The following is a 25,684-nucleotide window of genomic DNA, read 5'->3' on the forward strand; positions in this document are numbered from 1 at the left end:
CATATACTGAATATTTCCATTTGGATATGCTCCCAACTACTTTAAAACCAATGTATTAAAAGAAAACTCCACCTCTATAAACAGCTCCATTTTCTGACATCCTCAATCTTTTTCTTTTTAATTAATTTATTTTTTAATTTACATCCAAGTTAGTGCAACATGTAGTGCAATAATGATTTCAAGAGTAGATTCCTAATGCCCCTTACCCATTTAGACCATCCCTGTACCCACAGCCCCTCCAGCAACCCTCAGTTTGTTCTCTATATATAAGAGTCTCGTATGTTTTGTCCCCCTCCCTGTTTTTGTATTATTTTTGCTTCCCTTCCCTTATGTTCACCTGTTTTGTATCTTAAATTTCTCATATGAGTGAAGTCATATGATATTTGTCTTTCTCTAATTTCGCTTAGCATAATACTCTCTAGTTCCATCCACGTAGTTGCAAATGGCTGACATCCTCAATCTTTTGGAGAGACCACAGTTCTTTCAATCACTGAGGTTAAAAAATCTAGGGGCGCCTGGGTGGCGCAGTCGGTTAAGCATCCGACTTCAGCCAGGTCACGATCTCGCGGTCCGTGAGTTCGAGCCCCGCGTCGGGCTCTGGGCTGATGGCTCAGAGCCTGGAGCCTGTTTCCGATTCTGTGTCTCCCTCTCTCTCTGCCCCTCCCCCATTCATGCTCTGTCTCTCTCTGTCCCAAAAATAAATAAACGTTGAAAAAAAAAATTAAAAAAAAAAAAAATCTAGATGTCATTTTGGAGTTCTCTCTCCTTTACTCTCTCCGTCCAATGAAAAACAAACTGTCAAATAAAAATATTTTTTTCATTCTTAGTCCCTCACCTCATGCCTGGATTACAGCAACAGCTTACTTAACTCCAAACATTTCATCTTAACATATGGTTTTTCCTCCTACCACTTTTTCTCAAACATTCAACAGTTCCTCAAATGCCTCTTCAGAGGGCAAAAATCTCTCCTCAATTCCAATACAACTCCTTAGTTCATCCCTTCTGACTTGGAATACTCTACTATTTTCTAACAGGTCTCATTGCTTCTAATATTGTCCCACTCCAATTCATCCTCCACATTTTATTAAGCACAAATGTAATGTCATTCTCCTGCTCTAAACCCCACAATAATTTTCCATTCTTCCATCAAACTCAGCAGGGCTACTCCTCTGTCTGGTACCTCCCTTTGGTACCTTTATCTCCTCCTCCAGGAAGTCCAGAGTGGGGGTCTCCTTTGGACTCCTAGAGTCCCAAAGCAACCTGTATAGACTCTTTTACTTACATCAACTATTGCCTCTACCACAACTGGACAATTCTGTATTCACTGTACCTCTATCACTAAGCCCAGTCCCTAACAAAGGTCAATAATTATATTAGAAGGAGGTCAAGAATGATTGTTAATTCTATTAAGAATAACTGAAAGGAAGATGGTAGTATTCACCAAGACAAGGGAAATCAGAAGCACCAAAACAGGAAACTGGAAGATAAAACATGAAAAATTCTATGTTGGGCAGTGTTCAAAATGCTTGTGGTCATGGCAGCTCTATTCTAATAGCCAAAGAACTGGAACTTCAATTTCCATCAAAAGGGGAAAGGATAAACTGTGGAATATTCATACAATGCAGTACTACTCAACAAAAAACTACTGATCACACATTATGGATCGATCTCAGGAACACTGTTGAGCAAAACAATGTTTATCTTTCAGTGATGGTTCCATAGGTGTATACATTTGCCACAATCCATGGGCCATACACTTAACACACATCAAGTATTGTTAGCATTGTAGGATACCTAGATGGTGTCTAATAGGCATCTGGAAACAAACAAAACTCAGAAAAATGGCATAGTGACTATTATTACTATTACTTGCCTAGTATGCTCTTTCAAAATTCTGAGTCCACTCCACAAATCAACTTCTCAGAAGTCACATAGTGAGGGTGGGCAATAGTGATAAAGTAATTTACCTCCAAATCTTTAATAACTCATAACTTATACTTCTAAATAAGTGCTATTCTTCAAGGAAATCTATTTTGAAAAGTGATGAACTTATTCAAACAAAGCCAATGTTGCCCTGACTGGCTGTGAACTTCCTTCAGAGCCCTGTTACCAGAATTATGAATATCCTTTAGCAAATACTGTTAAATAGCTAATCCCAAATCTATGTCTAGTTCTTTTTCTCTTGCCTTTTTCTGCAGAGACTAAAAAAGATAAGTATCTTCACGTTTCCAGCATCCTTTATGGCAGAAGGTGGCCATATTACAGAATTCTGACAAAACGAGAGACAAGAGTTTCTTAGGGGTTCCCCAGAGTGACTCAGTCGGTTAAGCATCTGACTCTTGGCTTCAGCTCAGGTAATGATCTCACAGTTTGTAGGTTGGAGCCCCATGTCAGGCTCTGTGCTGCTGGCATGGAGACTGCTTGGGATTCTCTCTCTCCCTTTCTGTCTGCCCCTCCCCAGCTCACACTCTCCCTCTTCCAATAATAAATAAATACACTTAAAAAACAAAAAAATAATTTTTTAGGTACATCTTGGGAAGATTTTGTTTATCTGATAAAAATTGGCATATCACCAAGGTCACACCCCTCCCCCCTTCTGTTTGCCTTGAATGGGGATGTAAATGCCTAGATTTGGGGCAGTCATCTTTTTTTTAATGTTTATTTTTGAGAGAAGGAGAGACAGAGCGTGAGTAGGGAAGGGACAGAGAAAGAGGGAGACACAGAATCCAAAGCAGGCTCCAGGCTCTGAGCTGTCAGCACAGAGTCCGATGTGAACTGTGAGATCATGACCTCAGCCGGAAGTCCGGTGCTTAACTGTCTGAGCCACCCAGCCGCCCCGGGTCAGTCATCTTGAATGCCAAGAGATTCAAATACTGACATTTTTGACCCACTGAGCAGACAGTAGCCACTTACCTCCATCTACTTAGACTACTCCCCTCATTTATTTTTAATTTTTTTATGTTTTTATTTTATTTTTGAGAGAGAGAGAGAGAGAGAGAGAGAGAGAGAGAGACAGAGTGTGAGTGGGGGAGGGGCAGAGAGAGAGGGAGACACAGAATGTGAAGTAGGTTCCAGGCTTCAAGCTGTCAGCACAGGGCCTGACGCAGGGCTCAAACTCATGAACCATGAGATCATGACCTGAGTTGAAGTCGGATGCTTAACCAACTGAGCTACCCAGGCGCCCCAAACTACCCCCCTCATTTAAACAATAAATTTACTTACAGTCAAATGTATTCATGACAACACCTTTAAAGTGGCAAATATTGGGGCGCCTGGGTGGCTCAGTTTGGTTAGCCTCCAACCTCAGCCCAGGTCATGATCTCATGGTTTGGGCCCCACGTCAGGCTCTGTGCTGACAGCTCAGAGCCCGGATCCTGCTTCGGATTCTGTGTTCCCTCTCTCTCTGCCCCACTCCTGCTCATGCTCTCTTTCTCTTTCTCAAAAAAATAAAAACACTAAAAATATTTTTAGGTGGCAAATGTTAACACTCTACAATTGAATTTTTAAATTATTTTTTAATGTTTGTTTATGTTAGAGACAGAGAGAGAGAACAAGTGGGGAGAGGCAAAGAGAGAGGGAGACAAAGAATCTGAAGCAGGCTCCCAGCTGTTAGCACAGAGCCTGACTTGGGACGGGAACTCACGAATTGTGAGATAATAACCTGAGCCAAAGTCAGACACTTAACCAACTGAGCAACCCAGGTGCTGCTGGATTTAATTTTTACTAAACAATTCAAAGCAACACGGAGCTAGGTTAATAAATAAAGTAACATCACCACTTTGGGCCAAAAAACAAAAATGTGACATAAAGTAAAAGGAATATGTTCCCTTTAAAGACCACAAGTTGTAACCCAGTGTTGTTTTCTGGCATTACTTTTTTTTCTTATTAGACCAAGAAAGACGAAGAATGAGACTTCTTTGTATCTCTAATGGTATAATAATAGAAAAAACGTACTCAATCAGATCTAATGAAAGATTACTTCCACAGCTCATCGACTTATTTCAAATTCTGAAGTGCAATGTTTGAAAAGGAACACAAACACACCAGGTCGGGAACCTAAACTTGAAGCAAACTCAGACCTTTTGCTGAGAATAATATTCACCTTAGAAATAAGTATGAGGCCAAGGACACCAAGAATATGTGACACAAGTTGGCTCCAGGGTTAAATTCAGATGCAGAGTACATATATTAAGAATACACACATGGCACAAAAACAGACACTCAGATCAATGGAACAGAATAGGCAACCCAGAAATGGACCCAGAAACATATGGCCAACTAACCTTTGAAAAAGCAGGAAAGAATAGCCAATGGAATAAAGACAGTCTCTTCAGCAAATGGTGCGGAGAAAACTGGACAGCGACATGCAGAAAAATGAACCTGGACTACTTTCTTATACCATACACAGATACAAACTCAAAATGGATGAAAGACCTAAATGTAAGACATAAAGCCACCAAAATCCTCGAGGAGAAAGCAGGTAAAAACCTCTTTGACCTGGGCTGCAGCAACTTCTACTCAACACATCTCTGGAGGCAAAGGAAACCAAAGCAAAAATGAACCATCGTGACTTCTTCAAAATAAAAAACTTCTGCACAGCGAAGGAAACGATCAGCAAAACTAAAAGGCAACCAACGGAATGGGAGAAGGTATTTGCAAACGACATATCAGATAAAGGCTTAGTATCCAAGATCTATAGAGAACTTATCAAACTCAACTCCCAAAAAACAAATAATCCAGTGAAGAAATGGGCAAAAGACATGAATAGACACTTCTCTAAAGAAGACATCCAAATGGCCAATCGACACATGAAAAAATACTCAACATCACTCATCAGGGAAATACAAAATCACAATAAGATACCACCTCACACCTGTCAGAATGGCTAACATTACAACTCAGGCAACAACAGAGGTTGACAAGGATGTGGAGAGAGAAGATCTCTTTTGCACAGCTGGTGGGAATGCACACTGGTGCAGTCATTCTGGAAAAGTATGGAGGTTCCTCAAAAAATTACAAATAGCACTACCCTACCACCCAGCAATTGCACTAGATATTTATCCAAGGGATACAGGTATGCTGTTTCGAAGGGACCCATGAAACCCCAATTTTATAGCAGTGCTATCAACAGTAGCCAAAGAATGGAAAGAGCCCAAATGTCCACCAATGGATAAATGGATAAAGAAGATGTGTATGTATACACACATACACACACATAATGGAGTATTACTTGGCAGTCAAAAAGAATGAAATCTTGCCATTTGCAACTACGTGGATGGAACTAGAGGGTATTATGCTAAGCAAAATTAGTCAGAGAAAGACAAATATCATATGACTTCACTCATATGAGGACTTTAAGATACAAAACAGATGAACATAAGTGAACATAAGGGAAGGGAAGCAAAAATAATACAAAAACAGGGAGGGGGACAAAACCATAAGAGACTCTTAAACATGAAGAACTAACGGAGGGCTGCTGGAGGGGTTGAGGGCAGGGGGATAGGCTAAATGAGTAAGGGGCTTAAGGAATCTACTCCTGAAATCATTGTTGCACCATGTGCCAACTTGGATGTAAATTATAAAAAATAAATTATAGAAAGTAAAAAAAATAAATATATGTATCTTGAAGGTGAAACCAAAAAAAACAAACAAAAAAACAAAAAAATACACACACACAGAGGCTCCTGGCTGGCTCAGTCAGTGGAGCATGCAACTCAGGTTGTGAGTTTGAGCCTGACGAGTGTAGATTTAAAATCTTAAAAAAAAAAAAAAAAAAAAAAAGTGTGTGTGTGTGTATGTATGTGTGTGTATATGTACACACACATATATATAAAGAACATATTATTGGGAATTACAGTTAGACATACAGACCTTGTTGGACAGAATTAAGTACAATGCATTGGTTCACTGAACATCTATTCCTATTACCCAGCACATATTCATACACCACAGGGGCTGGAAACCTAAAAACTGTGTTTCCCAGGTATCCTTTCAGTTAGGTTCCAGATGTCCTTTTGATTAGTGTTATACCTATTCAATACCTGAAGTCAAAACTGAGTAAGAAGGCAAGACATAAGGCATCAATTTGCAAGCGAAAATAATGGTGAAGGCAGCATAGTTCTTACTTAGGTCAGCAGATCCTGATTTGGCAGCAGCTTCCCCAGTTTTCTCGTTTATTGTTGCATAACAAACCATCCCAAAACTTAACTGTCCTGAAACCATAATTATTTCTCAAGACTTTCTAAGTGAGCTGCCCTCAGGAGGGCAGTCCTTCTGGTCTCACCTATGGTCACTTACACAACCCGTCCTTTGAGCGCTCAACTGGAGCTGGGCAGTCTAATACGGCCTCACTCCCACACCTGGGGCCTGTATGGGCTATCGGCTGGCCATCTCTCACCAAATGGTCTCTCAGTAATCAAGCTAGTGGGGGCTTCTGTCATGGCAGTTGGGAGTGTTCTAAGAGGGAAAAGGTGAAAGCTGCAAGGCCTCTCAAGGCTCAGACTCTGGACCTTGTACATTATTTCTGCCACAAGCTACTGGTCAGAACAAATCACAAGACCAACCCAGCTTCAGGAAATAGAGAAATAGATAAGAGAAATGGATGAGAGGAGCTGTGAATTACTGCTGCCATGTTTTTTAATCTACCATCAGTTGCGGCAGAGGCAGCGATGACTGAAAGCTTAGTCTCAGAACAGTAATTCTCAATCCCGGCTCCTGAAGAGCAGAACATGCCACCATGGCATAAGGACAGTTTTGAGCTGAGTGCAACTGAGAAGCAGATATAAGAAAAACTCTGCCCTGCCCCCATGTGCCTAAAAGTAGGATATAAATTTGTAAAGGTGTACCCACTATCCTCTACCAGGAAAAATAGAATCATGAGACAACTCTAGACCCTCATGTGCCCAGAGAAGGCACCAGAAAAATCTACTAACAGCCTTATATCCATTAGCTCCCTCATATATTGCTTGCCCACAGTTTGCTGTCCTAAAAACTCAAAAGTCCTTGTCCTTTGTCTTCTCATTTCTCTAAAACTTTGTTGTTTTTCAAATGCTATATAAACCCAGATTCTAACTTTATTCATCAGGGAGTGCCCCCTCGTGTATGTGCAATGCACATGTTCACAAGCTTGTCTTTCTCTTGCGAATCCATCTTTTGTCAGTCTATACAGGGCCCTAGCCAATGAGCGTAAGATTGGTACAGGGAAAACAGCTTTTCTTTCCCTATACTACACATAAGAATTGCCTAGTGAGCGCTTAAAAATACTGTACTATGGGGGTGCCTGGGTGGCTCAGTTAAGCATCTGACTTCAGCTGAGGTCACGATCCCATGGTTTGTGAGTTCAAACCATGCATTGGGCTGTCTGTCAGCTCAGAGCCCCATTCGGATCCTGTCTCCCTTTTTGCTTCACCCCCCCCCCCCCCACAAAAGTGCATACTCTCTTTCTCTCTCGAAAATATTTTAAAAAATACTGTACCATGGCTCCACTTCATACCAATTCGTCTCCAGAGGTGGCATGAAGGCATCACTAAAGAGCTACCTAGCTGATTCCCATGTGCAGCCAGGGTTGGGATTTACCACAGGTTTGGGAAAAACTTCAGTATACATACAAATCACCTGGGGATCTTATTAATATCAAATTCCAAATCAGTAAGCCTGGGGTGAGGAAAATAATAGATTCTGCATTTCTAAACAAGCTTGCAAAAGGACAAACTTTGGCCTGTAGGATGGATTTGGCCCTCCAGCTAAGGTTTTAAATTTTTAAAGATTTTTTTTTTAAGTTTACTTATTTAGAGAGAGAGAGAGAGAGGGAGGAAGGGAGGGAGAGAGAGAGAGAAAGAGGAAGGGCACATGAGCGTGAAGGTAGGGGAAGAAAGGGAGAGAATCCCAAACAAGACCCTCAGCTGTCAGTCCAGAGCCTGAGGTGGGGCCCTATGAACCATAAGATTATGACCTGAGCCGAAATCAAGAGTCTGACAGTTAACAGAATGAGCCACTCAGGAGGCCCAAAGAGTTATTTAAAGGAAAAGAAAGAGTATGTGACAGAGACTATATGTGGCCTGGTCATTTTCTACCTGGCCTTTCACAAAATAACTTTGCCACCACGGTCCGAGATGCCTAAGCATGGTTCACAAACCACTTTCAATAGCAAGGAGCTAGAACCTAACCCCCACTCTCCTAACAATATTTCTACTTCAATTAGAATGGTTATGTACAGGGGCATCTGGATGGCTCAGTCAGTTAAGCATCCGACTTCGGCTCAGGTCATGATCTCACGGTCTGTGGGTTCGAGCCCCGCATCAGGCTCTCTGCTATCGGTGCAGAGCCTGCCTGGGAAATTTCTCTCTCCCTCTCTGCCCTTCCGCCATTCACACATTCTGTCTCAAAATAAACTTAAAAAAAGGTTATGTACAGGTTAATCCTATTTAACTAGGACTAACAAAAATTCAGATTTGTAACAAAGAACTTAAACACGGAAATTTAACTAGGGCTGACAGTAGTGAGCATTCCTCACTGACCCCCAGCATCCATGCCCTTTTCTCCTTCTCGTAACAGTGTCCTGGAATTTCTAGCCATTTGGTTGGGGGAGGCACCCAAGCTCCGGACTAGCTTAAGCTAACCTACACACCCCACTCTCTGCCAATTTCTTTTTTTTTTCTTTAAAAAAATTTTTTTAACGTTTATTTATTTTTGAGACAAAGAGAGACAGCATGAATGGGGGAGGGGCACAGAGAGGGAGACACAGAATCGGAAGCAGGCTCCAGGCTCTGAGCCATCAGCCCAGAGCCCGACACGGGGCTCGAACTCACGGATCGCGAGATCGTGACCTGAGCTGAAGTCGGACGCTTAACCGACTGAGCCACCCAGGCACCCCACTCTCTGCCAAATTCAAAGGATTCAAGGATGGGCATGTATCTCAAATCAGGCCAAGTTGGTCCAGCGAAATTCAATTTCAAGAGTTTGTTTGAATACTGGAGAACTTTTTCTGCTGGATATGAACCTAAAAGTATATAGTCCCAAGAGCTGTTAACAGCCATTTTGAGATATGAGAATGAGACAGCATGCTGAGAGAATAAAGCTAACACTTAGGAAGCAGAGCCAAGCCATGAAGAAAAATGGAATCCCGGTGACAATCTGCAACACCAAATCTTGTTTCACCAGTCCTGCTTCTGGACTTTTTTAACTGCAAAAACCAATAAATTCCCCTAATCACTGAGATTGGTTAGAGTACGGTTTTCTGTTAGTACAAATTTTTTTTTTTTTTTTTTACAAAAATGCTTTTAGATGGAGTACTTCATCACACATTATACGACAAGGTACACTTGTCCTTAGGGGGAGTTTTGTGTTAAATTTCTTAACACAAAACTTGTCCTTAGGGGGAGTTTTGTGTTAAACTTCTTTGTGTTAAATTTTCAAGAATTTGGATAAATGTCTCCAAATGCAAATGTTAGAGATATTTACAAGCTTAGGTTCTTTAGCGCTACCCATTCACATCGGTGCAAAAGATGGAAAAGATGACTTAATAAATCACTTACCTTAAGTAAATTCGGAAAACAAAAACAACATGATAAAATGGATGGTGTGAGGGGAGAGCGGAATGGGAGGAGAGGGGTATTAGAGGCATATACCATCTCATAAAGACATGCCTGCCATTTAGCTCTGCTGTTTTGGTCCTTCCGCCAATAACCAGTAATTTGTGAAAGCAGTCTAATGCACTCAAAGTGGGAAGATCTCATGAATACCTGAGTCACTACTGGTCATATAATTGTTATAGTTCAATTTTTTAACATGATCCCATAACTTTTAAATAGAAAAAAGTATTATCTATGTATTAGTTGGCATAATGATGAATTGTCTTGTGAGTTGTTTTTAACAGTGCAACTTGGATATAAGTACAAGTCGGCACTAATGTCTATGTTATTAAAGATTTTCATGAATAAATTGAGTAGAAATGGCCTAATGTTCAAATGGAGACAGCATGTGTCCAAGGATACACACAATAAAGTCATTCCACTTAAAAATAAATGTTTTTAGGGGAGAGGGGATTTTGACATAAACACTTGCATGACCAAATTATTTACTTAAAACCTATCCTGAGTTAACAGATGGTAAATTAAACAGGGAAAATAACTGAACAACCAACTAGTCTCTTAGATACTTCCATACAAATGAAATCATGCAGGCTTCTTTCAACACTAAACCATTTCTCAGAAGTGCTGCCAGAAATTTGAAAATGGTAAAGCTTCTGAAGAGCCTGATATTTTTTCCTTTTTCTGTAAAGGAACAGAGACTAAATATTTTAGTTGAAGAAACATCTGTCACATATTATTTTGCTTTGCAACCCTTTAAAAATGTAGAAACCGGGGCGCCTGGGTGGCGCAGTCGGTTGAGCGTCCGACTTCAGCCAGGTCACGATCTCGCGGTCCGGGAGTTCGAGCCCCGCGTCGGGCTCTGGGCTGATGGCTCAGAGCCTGGAGCCTGTTTCCGATTCTGTGTCTCCCTCTCTCTCTGCCCCTCCCCCGTTCATGCTCTGTCTCTCTCTGTCCCAAAAATAAATAAACGTTGAAAAAAAAAATTTAAAAAAAAAAAAATAAATAAATAAATAAATAAATAAATAAATAAAAATGTAGAAACCATTTTTAGCTGGTGGACCGCCTTAGACCTGCCAGTTTACAGAACTTCTATATCACTACCTGTAGTGCAAATTCTCAGCCATGCTTCAGGCCTATCATAACAGAATCACAAGGATTAAGCCCAGAACTCTGCCTTTTAACCTCACCTCTAGCTTCATTCTTCTGTATACTAATCTTAGAAATACAAGAAGTCAAAGCAGACCTAATAAAGTTACATACAAGGTAACTCATTCTTCCTATTAACTTTAAAGTGCTTGTTTCCAGAGGTGAGTAGGCATATATACTATTTCAGGCTTACTCATATTCTTTTGTAATGCACATTTTTCTACGCAACCATAAAAAGTCATTTTCCAACTCTGCAAATAAATGGCAAGCTTAAAAAAAAAAATGAGGAGTACCTGGGTGGCTCAACTGGCTGAGAGTCCTACTCTTGGCTTAGGCTCACAGTACATGGGATCAAGACCTGCCTTGGCCCTGCAGTGACAGCAGGGAGTCTGCTTGGGATTCTCCCTCTCCCTCTCTGCCCTTTTCCCTACTTACACGGGCACACGCACACTCTCAAAAATGTCTTTCACTTTCCGTTCCTTACACATATTTTTAATATTAACACACCTGTTGTTTCCTAATAACCATATTAATTTTTCTTTCCCCTCAAATCATGCAATTCTGATAGGGATTTGGAATAAACTATGGAACCTGGACCCCTGAAATCTATTACCACCTCCACCTGACCTTCTCATTCTCCATCTCCCCAGGAGTTTAAGATTAGTGCCTGAATCTCCATGTTAAGGTGTATCATGAAGTTAAAGTACAGTGTGTATGCAAGTTTTCACAAATCCCTATCCTGATTCACTTGCAGTCCTTGTAAGAACTACAGGCTCCTCCACTCCCTACCCTCCTTCTGAGTTGATGGGGTGGGGCCTGGAAAATACATTCTACAAGCACTCCAGGTGATTCTTAAAATTGGGTAATGGCTCTACCAGTATGGACCCTCAATATTTGCTACTGGCCGCCCCTCTGTTGAACGCTCTACCTTTCCTTGCTACCAACAATCAGATGGATTCCAGGCATCTGGAACCAACTCCAACTCAAACGGGGAAGGATGAAACTCTGGATTAAAGAACAGGAACAAGGGGCACCTGGGTGGCTTAGTTGGTTGAGTTTTCCGCTCTGGATTTCGGCTCAGGTCATGATCCTAGAGTAGTGGGATCGAGCCGGTGTCGGGCTCCATGCTGCACGTGTAGCCCACTCGAGATTCTCTCTCCTTCTGTCCCTCTCCCTACTCACTCTCAAAACATACAAACAAACAAACACCCAGGAACAAATTTCAAGTTAAATACACATCAAAGTCTTGGGCAGCTGAGGGATTTTTCTCTTAATTTAGAAGTGAATAAACAAAAGCAGCAAACACTGATAGACAACACTCTTCATACAGCTTCTACTCGGGAAAACCAGTACTGTAGTTTTCTTTCCAAATCATGTGAAAACAAAATATTCCAGGGTCTCCATTCTTTAAAAAAAAAAAGCCTTTCCTACGACTTCGTAGAAGGCAAAGGGATGCCCTCTTCTGACCCCGTCTTCCCTTAGTTCTTTCTCTTAACGCTAAAGAAAATAATTTGTAGAACAGAGGTTTATAAAGACTGACAGAGAATAAACTCTCAATTCTGCTATTCTAACACCTGTGTCACCGCTTCACTTAAAAATATGGTACCAGTAACTCCCTCGCGGGATTATGAGGGTTGCACGCCCTCAGCGCTCAGAGACTAGTTCCCCTTCCCCCCACGTCCTTCCGGATGGGAAAAGGAACAGCCCGCGCGAGCTCACGGAGAGTAGGGCCGGTCCCTGTGCACCACGGCTCGTGGCAGAGTGGCGCGGCGAGAAGCGAGGACTGGACAGAGGAGAGAGAAGAAAGGACGGAAACCGGAAGGGACGGGTGAGGAGAGGGGTGAGCGAAGGCAGCTCCAGAGACCCCACGGCTTGCACCCCCGAGGATGCTCGGCCAGAGCTGAGGAACCGAGGAGAAAGAAGCCAGGAGAGGCGATCTTTACCTGCGTCCGAGCAGTCGCGGCGGGGCCAGGGCCGCAGTGAGCTCCTCGCAGCTGCGGCCGCCCGCCGGCGGAGCCCACGCCCGGCCACAGCCCCAGCCTCTCTGCGCCCAGCCTCGCCACGCCATCTTCCCAACCTCTGCCCCCCCATGGCCCGACCTTACGAAACCCTGCCGCGGAACCACTTCCGGGGCGGAGGAAAAACCACAGAGCGCCGAGGAGCAGCCTAGAGCGCCCCTGCACGGCTGAGCGGAGGCCCAACGCACCCAAGGGTTCCGCCGGCGCTCGGGAGAGCGGCGCGGCCTCCGCCCCGTTTGCACATGAGGTCCAGAGGAAAAAAAGAAGGAAAAACTAGCACTCATTGAGTAATGCCACGTACCAAGGACTTTACCGAAGTTACTGCGTGTAATCCTCGCAAAACTGTTGAGGCGGCCATTATCACCTCTGGTTTACAGAGGCTCAGAAAGGAGTGGAGGAACCGTCATTGCAACCCAAGTTTTCTTATATTACTTCTCTTTTTTTCTGATCTCTTAGTTTCATGTTATGACATACTTAAGAGGATGTGCCTCTGATCTTTAACAAAAAGTCCAAACCTGAAATGAAACTCCGGATTCTAGGTGAAATACAAACTTCATGAGTCAACCTTGCCTACCTGTCAGGCAGCTTTATTTCCTGCCACTCCATCCCGCCCTCCGACCTTAGCTGCAGTCCAACTGTATGATTTGCAGTTTCTTAAAGGCACCTGCTTCTCCAGAGTTCATATACCATTCCCACTGTCTGAAACACCTTCCCCTTCTCTCCCTACTCAACCTACCTAACCAACTTGTCCTTCAGACCAACCTCAATTGTCATCTTTTCTAGGAGGCTGTAGGGGAGGAAAAAGTTTTCCTCCATTTTCTTGAGGTCCCTGGCCAGGTCTGAAAATTAAACTGATAAATATTAACAGGAGGAGTGCCTGGGTGACTCAGTGGGTTAAGCACCTGACTTTTTTTTTTTTAATATGAAATTTATTGTCAAATTGGTTTCCATACAACACCCAGTGCTCATCCCAAAAGATGCCCTCTTCAATGCCCATCACCTACCCCCCCCCCCCCCCACTCCCCATCAACCCTCAGTTTTTCTCAGTTTTTAAGAGCCTCTTATGCTTTGGCTCTCTCCCATTCTAACCTCTTCTCTTTTTTTTCTTCCTTCCCCTCCCCAATGGGTTTCTGTTAAGTTTCTCAGGATCCATATAAGAGTGAAAACATACAGTATCTGTCTTTCTCTGCCTGACTTATTTCACCTAGCATAACACTCTCCAGTTCCATCCACGTTGCTACCAAAGGCCATATTTCATTCTTTCTCATTGCCAAGTAGTACTCCATTGTGTATATAAACCACAATTTCTTTATCCATTCATCAGTTGATGGACATTTAGGCTTTTTCCACAATTTGACTATTGTTGAGAGTGCTGCTATAAACATTGGGGTACAAGTGCCCCTATGCATCAGCACTCCTGTATCCCTTGGGTAAATTCCTAGCAGTGCTACTGCTGGGTCATAGGGTAGGTCTATTTTTAATTTTTTGAGGAACCTCCACACTGTTTTCCAGAGTGGCTGCACCAGTTTGCATTCCCACCAACAGTGCAAGAGGGTTCCCGTTTCTCCACATCCTCTCCAGCATCTATAGTCTCCTGATTTGTTCATTTTGGCCACTCTGACTGGCGGTGAGGTGATATCTGAGTGTGGTTTTGATTTGTATTTCCCTGATAAGGAGCGACGTTGAGCATCTTTTCATGTGCCTGTTGGCCATCCGGATGTCTTCTTTAGAGAAGTGTCTATTCATGTTTTCTGCCCATTTCTTCACTGGATAATTTGTTTTTTGGGTGTGGAGTTTGGTGAGCTCCTTATAGATTTTGGATACTAGCCCTTTGTCCGATATGTCATTTGCAAATATCTTTTCCCATTCCGTTGTTTGCCTTTTTGTTTTGTTGATTGTTTCCTTTGCTGAAGCACCTGACTCTTGATTTCAGCTAAGGTCGCAATCTCATGGTTGATAAGATCAAGCCCTGTATCAGGCTCTATGCTAACAGCACAAAGCCTACTTGGGATTCTTTCCCTCTCTCTGCCCCTCCCCTATTCGTGCTCTCTCTCTCTCTTTCTCTCAAAATAAATAAATAAATAAACTTAAAAAACAAAGATTAACAGGAGGCAAAGCATACAAATTTTATTTTATTTTTACATGTACGTAGGAGTCTTCACAATACAACAAAGGAATTCTTCTTCTCTGAAGAAGAGACCAGGAAATTTTTATATCTTTTAGACAAAGAAACAATAATTTGTGAATAATTGGCAATGAATTTCAGATTATAGGTAGTCCAACTAGGGCTAGGTAGTTGCTAGCTACCTAGCTTCCTTCCCACCTAAAGATAAGGGTTAGTTTTACAAGGTTTATTTGCAGATTACTCCAGTCCCTGGTCTCTGGCTTTTGGGCTGTTAAGAGTCTGTCTCGAGGATGGGGCGCCTGGGTGGCGCAGTCGGTTAAGCGTCCGACTTCAGCCAGGTCACGATCTCGCGGTCCGGGAGTTCGAGCCCCGCGTCGGGCTCTGGGCTGACAGCTCAGAGCCTGGAGCCTGTTTCGGATTCTGTGTCTCCCTCTCTCTCTGCCCCTCCCCCGTTCATGCTCTGTCTCTCTCTGTCCCAAAAATAAATAAATGTTGAAAAAAAAATTTAAAAAAAAAAAAAAAAAGAGTCTGTCTCGAGGAAAGGAGACATTTCCTGCCTTTAGGCAGAAAAAGGGGAGCTTTTTCTGCATTTACTTCTTCTTAATTGCCTTCAGCTCAAAATAATTTTTATGTCAAAGAGACATATTTTGGGGTGACATTCTGGCTTCCTTTGAGATATTTCTCAGACCTCCACTCTGATTTATATGACCTCTATTTGTGATTTCATACTGCTTTATGCTTATCACTCTAATACTGTATTCATCCAATACATATTTATTAAACACCTTCAGTATACCAGGCAATGTACTAGGATGTGTTTTGGAAGACACTATCTCTGACCTCCCAGAGATCCTGCTCTATTGTTGGAGAAGGGAGCAAGTAAATAAACAGGCAATTACAACACACTGCAAGAAGTGCTATGAGCCAAGAAACAGAAGGCTCTATGGGAGTTTAGAAGAAGGAGGAAACACCACAGTTTAGGGAGGAGGAACAGGTGGCAGGGAGAATGCTTCCCAGAGAAACGGATGGAGGTGACCAAAAGTAGGGAAGAACTGCAATGTTCTAGGCAGAGAATAGTGTTTGTGATGTCCTTCAGGGCATGATTTGTTTGAGAAACTAAAATAAATTCACTTTGGCTATGTCATAGGTGTCGAGTCTGGGATTTCATTTTACCTTATTTGCAAGCCAATGAGTTTGGTTGCTGGCAGAAAACAGGAGACTCCAGAGGGGCTCTAACAGGGCAAGAACTAACAGAGGCTTAGGAGAGGGAGGCAAAAAGGGATTGGATTAGGGATCCTGGATTAGGTGTTTCCTCCACCCTATAGCCTGCCTGGGCCACAAACAGCTGCCAACCTTGAGGAAGGGATGGGGGAGAACATCCCAGGCAGGAAACCCCCAGTCTTTCTGCTACTTTCTGGGACCCAACTTGCTCAGTGGGTCCCAGTCTGGACTCTCCAGGCCATAGGTATGGTTCCACACAGAAAATGAGTTGTCTGTGAGAAAGCTTCAAGATTTCACAAAGTCTAGAGGAACTGGTAAGCTTGCTTGCGAAAAGGCCAGAGGCTAATTAATACATCAACTTTCCTTAATTCTAATGGGAATCGCCCAGCTCAGTGTAGCAGCAACGATTGATATCCTACTAACTTGAAATGTTGATGAATTCATATGTACATCTTCTAAATACCTCAAAGGAGGAAAAAAAAAAAAGACGTGCTTTTCTTAGCAGTCAGATTTATTGAGACATGATTTATATACAATGAAATTCACCCTTTTAGGTATATAGTTCTATGACTTTTGACAAATACATTTCACGTAGAGCCATCACCAGTTATGATACAGAACATTTCCATCACCCTGATGTTCATCACCTGATGTTCCTTTACAGTCAACCCATAACCCCATTCCCAGACCCCAGCAACCACTTATCTGATTTATGTCCCTATAGTTTTGCCTTTTAAAAAGTATCATAGAATAAGAGACTCTTAAAAACTGAGAATAAACTGAGGGTTGATGGGGGTGGGGGGAGGGGAAAATGGGTGATGGGCATTGAGGAGGGCACCCGTTGGGATGAGCACTGGGTGTTGTATGGAAACCAATTTGACAATAAATCTCATATTTAAACAAAGTATCATAGAAATAGAATCACACAGTATGTCTTGGTGTGGACATGTTTTCATTTCTGTTGGGTAAATACCTAGGACTGAGATGGCTGGGTTTTATGGTATAATGTTTAATTGTACAAGAGATTGTCAAAACAATGGTTGTACCATTCATTCCCCCCAGCGGAGTATGAGGGTTCCAGTTGCTCTGCACCCTTTCCAGTACTTGGGATTGTCAGGATTTTGTTTTTAGCAGTTCTAAAGCATGTGTAGTGGTATCTCATTTTTATTTTAATTTGCATTTACTTGGGGCGCCTGGGTGGCTCAGTCGGTTGAGCATCCGACTTCGGCTCAGGTCACGATCTCGCGGTCCGTGAGTTCGAGCCCCGCGTCGGGCTCTGTGCTGACAGCTCAGAGCCTGGAGCCTGTTTCAGATTCTGTGTCTCCCTCTTTCTCTGACCCTCCCCCGTTCATGCTCTGTCTCTCTCTGTCTCAAAAATAAATAAACGTTAAAAATTTTTTTTTAATTTGCATTTACTTAATGTAAGTCAATCTTTTTTAAATAAACAGGCCTTTGGAGACACGATGTTTCAAAACTTGGCCAGGGGCTAGGGAGAAGGAAAGAGAGTGCTTGCTAGAGAATTTGTTGAGAACAGTTGGCATTGGTCGCTGGTTTTGCCTGGTAACGGACAAGATCTCCTGTCTGCAGTGACCTGCACTTCTTCCCTTTGGTCAGGAGAGGGCAGGAGAGGGCAGAAAATAAACTGCCCAGTCTTTGGCTTCTTAGGGGCCAGCATCCATAGTATTTGCCCTCAGCATTATATTTACAGTTTTTCTCAAATGTCTTTCCCTCTAAACCTATTTAGTTGCTACCTTGTGGGTCTTGACTCCCCAAGCTAATCTTGTCAAATGATTCAATGCCAAACCTTAAGTAACCTTGTAAAACCCTTTCCTGCCAAAGCATAACTAACCCAAGACTGAGCTACTGAAGCTTTTATAGAATCCTTATTAAGTCACCCTCTAATGTCACTCCATAGAGCCTGTATCAGGGGATCCACGAGCAGCTGAGCTGGGTAAAACCCTGCTTTTCTTCTACAATTTTGCAGAAGTTGAGAGAGACTAAGGAAGGACTTTGTGGGAGGACAGGTCTCCAGACCCTCTGCTGGCTACGGACCCTCCCCACCTAGGACCTGGGCTAGGGCAGCTCGGATGGGGCACTGCACAGATCCTTGGGGGCTGGGGCTGCAAATTGCCCCAAATGTAGTCCAGCCTGAGCCCTGGGCTTCTCCAGGAGTTAGAACCAAAAGGTCCTGAAGAGGGTAGCAAACATCAGGAAGAGCTCCATCTGAGCCAGCTGGTCCCTTGGGCACACTTGATGCCCTGGAAGCAGAGGGAAAGGTTAGATGGTGGCAGCTGTCTCTGTGGCTGTTCCATCACACCCCGTACCTACCACCCATAGCCCAATGTTTTGCCCAGTATCTGCAGAGAATGGCAGGAAAGCTTCATTCACCAGGAAGTTTCCATCCTTGTCTGATAAGTGGCCTGGGTTGAGCTGTTGTGTGTGGGGGGGGGGGGAGGGGGGGCGGTGTCTCCCAACACTCAGGATCGAGGAGCACAGAGGCCAGGTTGGGCAAGATGATGGTGCTTTGCAGAGAGACACTGGTGTGGCTTCAGGAGCGTCAGCTGGTCCAGCATCTACCCCTGACACTGGGCTAAATGAGCTGTGAGAACACCCATTGTGTTGGTGAGAGTGACCCAGGGGCAGGAGGCCTCCAGGAGATTCAGCAGCATCTCTTTCTGGGTTTCTTTTGTCCAGGCTCACATCAGTGAAGTTGCTGAGCTTCTTACTTTTCCTGGCTAAGGGCCACCTGTCTTTATCCTGAAGACTCCCAGCCCAGATCTAGAGACACAACTGCTGTCACTTATGGAGAAAGCCAGCAGCTGTTGGACATGACTGAAAAGGACCAGGTTCTGCATAGGGCAACAAATATAGCATGAGGTGGGGGGGGAGATGAGGGGAGAAACAGAACGGCAGAGAAAGAAAAACTGAGTGATGAGGCAGAGGAAAGGGGATGAGACAAAAAGCTTCCCTCTTTAGGACCAGGGAGTGGAGAACATGAACCCCAACTTAGCCCTAGCCCTAACCCTAATCCTAACTCTTTTGGGGGGTGGGGAGCGGAGAACTTGAACCCTAGCCTAGTCCTCACTCCAACCTCAAAGGAGGAGTGATTGGAAGGAGAATCAGCCTGATCAGGTGGGAGCATAAAGGAGCCAAGTGTCCCTATAGGGTGACTTCTGCTCTTTACCATGTGGCCCTGGGCTAAGAGGAAGGTCAAAGTAGAACCAGGATGGGGTTGGTCATGCATCCAGGACTTGGGACACTCAGCTCCAGGGATTCTGAGGAAGGGTTCATAACTCACAGCTCATTTAACTAACACCCGAGAATTAAATTAGCCACTCCTGTGGAGGCCAGAGGACTAGCCATAGGATTTTTGGTTTCAATAAGGGTGTCTTAGAGTTGAAAACAAAAACAAAAAACTTAGCAGTTTGATGCCTGCATCCCAAACAGAAGCAAATTAAGAATGCAGAAATTCAGGGCGCCTGGGTGGCGCAGTCGGTTAAGCGTCCGAATTCAGCCAGGTCACGATCGTGCGGTCCGTGAGTTCGAGCCCTGCGTCGGGCTCTGGGCTGATGGCTCAGAGCCTGGAGCCTGTTTCTGATTCTGTGTCTCCCTCTCTCTCTGCCCCTCCCCTGTTCATGCTCTCTCTCTGTCCCAAAAATAAATAAAAACGTTGAAAAAAAAAAAAAGAATGCAGAAATTCAACCGATGTAAACAGTACTTTCAGAAGTCACTTTTCTTGTTTTCCCCTTTTTAAAAATAAGCTCTACACCCAATGTGGGGCTCTAACCCACAACTCTGAGATCAAGAGTCACATGCTCTTGGGGTGCCTGGGTGGCTCAGTCAGTTAAACATCTGACTTCAGCTCAGGTCATGATCTCATGGTTTGTGGGTTTGAGCCCAGTGTTGGGCTCTATGCTGACAGCTCAGAGCCTGGAGCCTGTTTCAGATTCTGTGTCTCCCTCTCTCTCTCTCTGCCCCTCCCCCGCTGGTGCTCTGTCTCTCTCTCTCTCTCTCTCTCAAAAATAAATAAATATTAAAAAAGAAAAAAAAAGTCACATGCTCTACCAACTGAGTCAGTCAGGTGCCCCTTCATTTCTTCTTTTAATTTTTTTTAACGTTTATTTATTTTTGAGACAGAGAGAGACAGAGCATGAATGGGGGAGGGTCAGAGAGAGGGAGACACAGAATCTGAAACAGGCTCCAGGCTCTGAGCTGTCAGCACAGAGCCCGACGTGGGGCTCGAACCCATGGACCGCGAGATCATGACCTGAGCCGAAGTCGGCCGCTCAACCAACTGAGCCACCCAGGCACCCCTCATTTCTTCTTTTAAGTTGCACTACTGCAGACTTAAGGGGGGAGGGGGTGACCCCAGCCATCTGAACCACCAGGCTGGTCTATGGCTTTTAGCAGAGGCGTTGGGAGGCATATGTTCTGCCTGAGTGAGCGATATATTTCTTAATTACAGCCCTGGGAATTTCCCCTGTTTTCCCTACCTGGGATGAAGGAACTTCTGCATTATAACATTTACTAATAATCATGTTTAGATGCAGAGGGCCCTGGCAAGACTCTCTTTTCCACCCGAATTTGTTATTCCCGTTCTGGGTGACATTCTGGATTCCTTGCAAAGTGACTGATCATAATTCATGGAACAGCCCCAGAGTATAACCTACCCAGTACACAGGGCAGCTCAAATTACAGAGCCATCTGCCTGCTGGGTACCCCCTGTGGACTCCATGTCAGCTTCTTCCCAGGAAATGACAGTTGGGAGCTCATAATCAAATAGAATGTCTGAGAAGACAGGCTTGAATGCCATCCCTGTATTAGAGATCGTGCTGGTGTTGCTATCATTTGGCTTGATGGAATAGTTAAAAACAGTTTAGGAATACCTGTAACATTTACTGATCTGCTGGCAAGCTTTGATTTCTCTCTCAGAAAGCATCTCCCACCCAAGTTGCAATAGCTCAGTATCGATCCCAGGCTATTAATGGCTCCTTGGAGTTCTTGTTACAGAATAATTTCCAGAATGAAACTGGCAGAAATGAGCTCTTAATACGGACATTTCTGATCCTAAGTGGCATAAAACAACTGAACTCTGATTCTCTCCTTTTTAACTTGGTCTAATTTGACACAGCTTTTAGACCACCAGGGCTCAGGGCCTCCTACCTGCCAACAGCAAGAGGACCTGAGGACACGGTCCATGGTCCTGTCCTCACATCCTAGTAGACATTTGTCAAACCTATGAACTTGCTGGCCAGTTACTGCCAAGCACAGTTCAATATCCTTTAGTGAGGACTGGATGATATTGTGGGTGCAAAGCCCTTGGCACCCAGTACACCTTGGCAAAGAGCAGGAATCACTGTGTTATTGTCCAGCCCATGTCAGAAACCTGCACAGAGACTATTTTAAGCTGGGTTGCCAGAGAGCAACAAAGCTCAACGACATATTTTTTGACTTCGTGTAGGAATGTATTCAACTGGGGCGCCTGGCTGGCTCAGTCGGTTGAGCGTCCAACTTCAGCTCAGGTCATGATCTTACGGTTTGTGAGTTCAAGCCCTGCATCAGGCTTGCTGCTGTAAGCACAAAGCTGCTTCAGATCCTCCACCCCGCCCTTCTATGCACCTGTTCTCTCTTTCTCTCAAAAATACACATAAAAAAAGAAATGTATTAAACTTGATGTTAAACTTTTATTTTTTTATTTTATTTTATTTTTAAAAATTTTTTTTTCAACGTTTATTTATTTTTGGGACAGAGAGAGACAGAGCATGAACAGGGGAGGGGCAGAGAGAGAGGGAGACACAGAATCGGAAACAGGCTCCAGGCTCTGAGCCATCGGCCCAGAGCCCGACGCGGGGCTCGAACTCACGGACCGCGAGATCGTGACCTGGCTGAAGTCGGACGCTTGATGTTAAACTTTTATCTCTTGAAAGGTTATTAAGATAAAAAGCAGCTACTATTTTGAAGAATATTTCTGCATCTTTCAAAAACTCCTACTTAAGGCACCACCCAATACATTGTCCACTGGCCCTCAAAAGGATATTGTGAATAATGATCTTCATAATAAGGGTTATAACTAATTGGAGATTCTTTTTTTTTTTTTTTGCCTTGACTCCAAGGAGGCTCAGACTGAAGTTTTATGTACATGTACAGTAGGTGTTCTTGACCTAAATATTTTGATACAACTCTCTTCCTCTATCATGATTTGGTGCTTGTTATCTTAACCTTGTTATCAAATGAAAAAAACAAGATAGGCATTTCTACTAGAAATCAGTTCCAAAGAAATAATACAAAATGCAGACCAAGCTAAAGGCACGTAAACTGCAAATAGCCTAAATGTTTACCAATAAGGGTTAAGAATTATAAAACATCCATTTGGTGGAATGTTATGCAGCCATTAAGAGTGATATTGTTTTTTTTTAAGGTTTGATTTTTAAGTGATCCCTACACCAACATGGGGTTCAAACTTAAGCCACCCAAGAGTGATATTCTTAAACAGTGATTTTCAAAATGTGGTCCCTGGACCTGAAGTATCAGCCCTGCCTGGGCCCTGTCACAATGGTGAATTCTTAGCCCCCACCCCTCACGCCCAGCCACTGAGGCTGGAACCCACAACAATGTCCATTTTATTTTTTCAACGTTTTTTTGTTTTGTTTTGTTTTTTTGTTTTTTTTTTTAATTTTTGGGACAGAGAGAGACAGAGCATGAACGGGGGAGGGGCAGAGAGAGAGGGAGACACAGAATCGGAAACAGGCTCCAGGCTCTGAGCCATCAGCCCAGAGCCCGACGCGGGGCTCGAACTCACGGACCGTGAGATCGTGACCTGGCTGAAGTCGGACGCTTAACCGACTGCGCCACCCAGGCGCCCCAACAATGTCCATTTTAGCCAACCCTGTGGAGACATGGGTCCCAGGGCTGTAGAGAAAGCCCAGCTGGTCCCAAACAACCCTGGGACCTTCCTCTTGGCGTGAATCTCCTGCCTTCTTGCACTCAACACTCAGTTCAAGTGCACCTTCTCAGAGCACCCCCAACCCATTCCTCACACAAGCCAAACCCACAGTCCACATTGGTGCCAGCTGTGCACTTAGAATCGCCAGGAACCCAGCACTTCAACACATAGCATCTTGTTTGGACCCCAACAGTCCTGGGAGGTGATCTACCCGTTTTACAGATAATGTTAAATTGTAAGTATACTTTTCTTCAGGGCTCAGTGTCCAGTGTGGACTTTCCATACATTACATGAGTCCACCATAAGTGTAAGTGTTGAGGTAGGTATCATTATCTCCATTTTATGAGTTAGAAAATAGAGGCCTGGGGCACCTGGGTGGCTCATTCAGTTAAGTATCTGTCTCTTGATTTCAGCTCAGGTCATGATCTCATGGTTCAGGAGTTCTAGCCTGACATCAGGCTCTGCGTGGACAGCGTTGGAGTCTGCTTGGGATTTTCTCTCTCTCTCTCTCTCTCTCTCTCTCTCCCTCTCCGCCCTTCCCATACTCTCTATCTCTGTCTCTCTCTCTCTCAAAAATAAATACATAAACATTAAAATAATGAAAGAAGAAACAAAGAAAGAAAGAAAGAAAGAAAGAAAGGAAGAAAGGAAGGAAGGAAGGAAGAAAATAGGGGCCAAACAACAAAGCAGAAGATAAGAGCTACGGAAAACCCAGGTTTGCCAACTCCCAGTGCAGTGTTCTTCTCATTGCATGAGAAGCCTGGGTCTGTCATCTAGTATGCTCCACCAAATCTTTAAAAAGTATTTAGTCAGGGGCACCTGGGTGGCTCAGTCAGTTGAGCATCTGACTTCTGCTCAGGTCATGATCTCATGGTTCGTGGGTTCGAGCCCCGTGTCAGGCTCTGTGCTGACAGCTTGGAGCCTGGAGCCTGCTTCGGTTTCTGTGTCCCCCCACCCCACCCCCTCTCTGCCCCACCCCTAGCTTGTGCTCTGTCTCTGTCTTTCAAAAATGAATAAACATTAAAAAAAAATTTAAAAAGTATTTAGTCAACATTGATTGAGGGCTGACTGCTGTCATGGGGAGGGGAATCGTTCTCAGCAGCCTTTCACCTCTGGCTTGGATTTCAAACCCCACTTAACATAACAGAAGGCCTCCAACCGATGAGATCCGTCTACCCTAGAAGATGGCTTAGTATAGAGTTGTTTCTTGGGTGCGCCTTCATCCCACGTGGCTTTTCAGAAAATTCCTCCCATCCATAAAGGCACCCTCCTGAGCAGAATCCTGTTGGTTTTCCCTGCTGTTTTACGTCCATGGGCAGCGGGCTTCCACCAGCTCAGAATTTTCTGCGCGGAGGTAGGCTCTGCACAGTCCTAACCTTCAACTTTTGCAATCCCCTCCCAAATCCCACATTTGAAGGGTGAAGAAACTGAAGCTCAAGGCCGCAGAGTGAGTGGCAGGACCAGGATTCACCCCCACGTTTCTGACCTCAGTTCCTTCCTTCTAGTGTCCCTGGACTGAGAGAGGGAGGCTCATCTGCCTACCCCTTCGGGACCTCCAATCCGGGACAGAATTGCCACCTGGAGCACTGTCTCCGGGTGCAGCTGAAAGCTTGGCTGCCACAGGTTTCCTAGGATGGGAAGGGGAGGGAACCAGCAGGAAGTGCCCTTCCTCAGGAGAAGGTGCCAAGTTTCTGGAGCAGGAGGCCAACGTGAGTAAAGCCAGCCCGTTGAGCAGGGGTTACATCTTGGACCTGCACCTCCCCTCACCCCTCTGCTTCCTGGTCCCAGGGCTTCTAGTTCATTCCAGCCTCCTTCTTAGCCCCCTCTGGCCACCTTCCTCGCCCACCCTGCCTGACCTCAGCGTTTATGCCAGCGCTCTCAGCCGGTGGTGTCTCGGAGGATTGGTGTGGAGGGACTCAAGTTCCGGAATCTTTCCCAATGGAGCAAATCTATCTGGTCATACCAGTCACACTCAGGCCCTGCTGCTCAGCCTGAGGCAGGTTGAGATACTCTCACTCTCACAGTAACCTCACCTCTGGCCCATGGAGCCCAACCCTAGTCAGCCTCCTTTCAGCCTCTACCTGGGAGTCTCAGCTGGCTGCGTGGGTCTGCTCAGGGAGGGATGGGGGCAGCCCCTGGAGGGGCATCGTCTCCCTTCAGGATATGCTATTCCTGCTATGAGGAAACCCGAGCTCGTGGTTCCTTCTCTCCTCTGACCAGGCACTAAGCAGCCCCCCGGAGGCCTCACAAGCATCCCCTGTCACCGCGCTCCACCCAGCTCTAAGCTCTGGTTGGCTTGGACCCTTACCTTGCCTGGGGTCCCCATGTTCATCAGTCGTCAGGTTCTGCAGCCTTTGCTTTTGTCTCAACTGTCCTGGAGCCGGACTGCTGGGTCTAGATCCTAGCTTTTCTCTTACTAGGTGTGTGACTTCAGGCAAGTTATGCAGCCTCCATTTAACTGGGCATGCTCGTTTGTACAACTGAGAAAGCCAACTGCCCTCACAGAACTCTATACCTGTACCAGCGCCGGCAGGAGGCAGACAGTATGCTCAGGTTGAGTAAATTGAGGGTAGTTTAATAAAGAGATGGTTTACAAGAAGGTGTGTGGGCAGGGGTGAGGGGAACCATAGAGCATAGCAGT

General features: G+C 44.4%; 1 protein-coding gene across 2 annotated transcripts in view; it reads right to left on the minus strand.

The window, feature by feature from the left end:
- PARL (presenilin associated rhomboid like) overlaps positions 1 to 12,837 on the minus strand; it is a 52,511-nt gene extending 39,674 nt beyond the window's left edge. Inside the window, exon 1 of one of the 2 annotated variants that reach the window (XM_025913096.2) lies at positions 12,680 to 12,837. In XM_025913096.2, coding sequence (XP_025768881.1) covers positions 12,680 to 12,804 — 125 coding nt within the window. In that variant the 5' untranslated portion in view covers positions 12,805 to 12,837. The remainder of the gene's footprint in view (positions 1 to 12,679) is intronic. The other variant, XM_025913093.2, reaches the window with a different exon arrangement.
- Between the last annotated feature and the right edge of the window lie 12,847 nt (positions 12,838 to 25,684).

Source organism: Puma concolor, chromosome C2 (genome assembly GCF_028749965.1).
Source record: "Puma concolor isolate L17-30 chromosome C2, mPumCon1.1.hap2, whole genome shotgun sequence".
In the NCBI taxonomy this organism is placed as follows: Eukaryota; Metazoa; Chordata; class Mammalia; order Carnivora; family Felidae; genus Puma; species Puma concolor.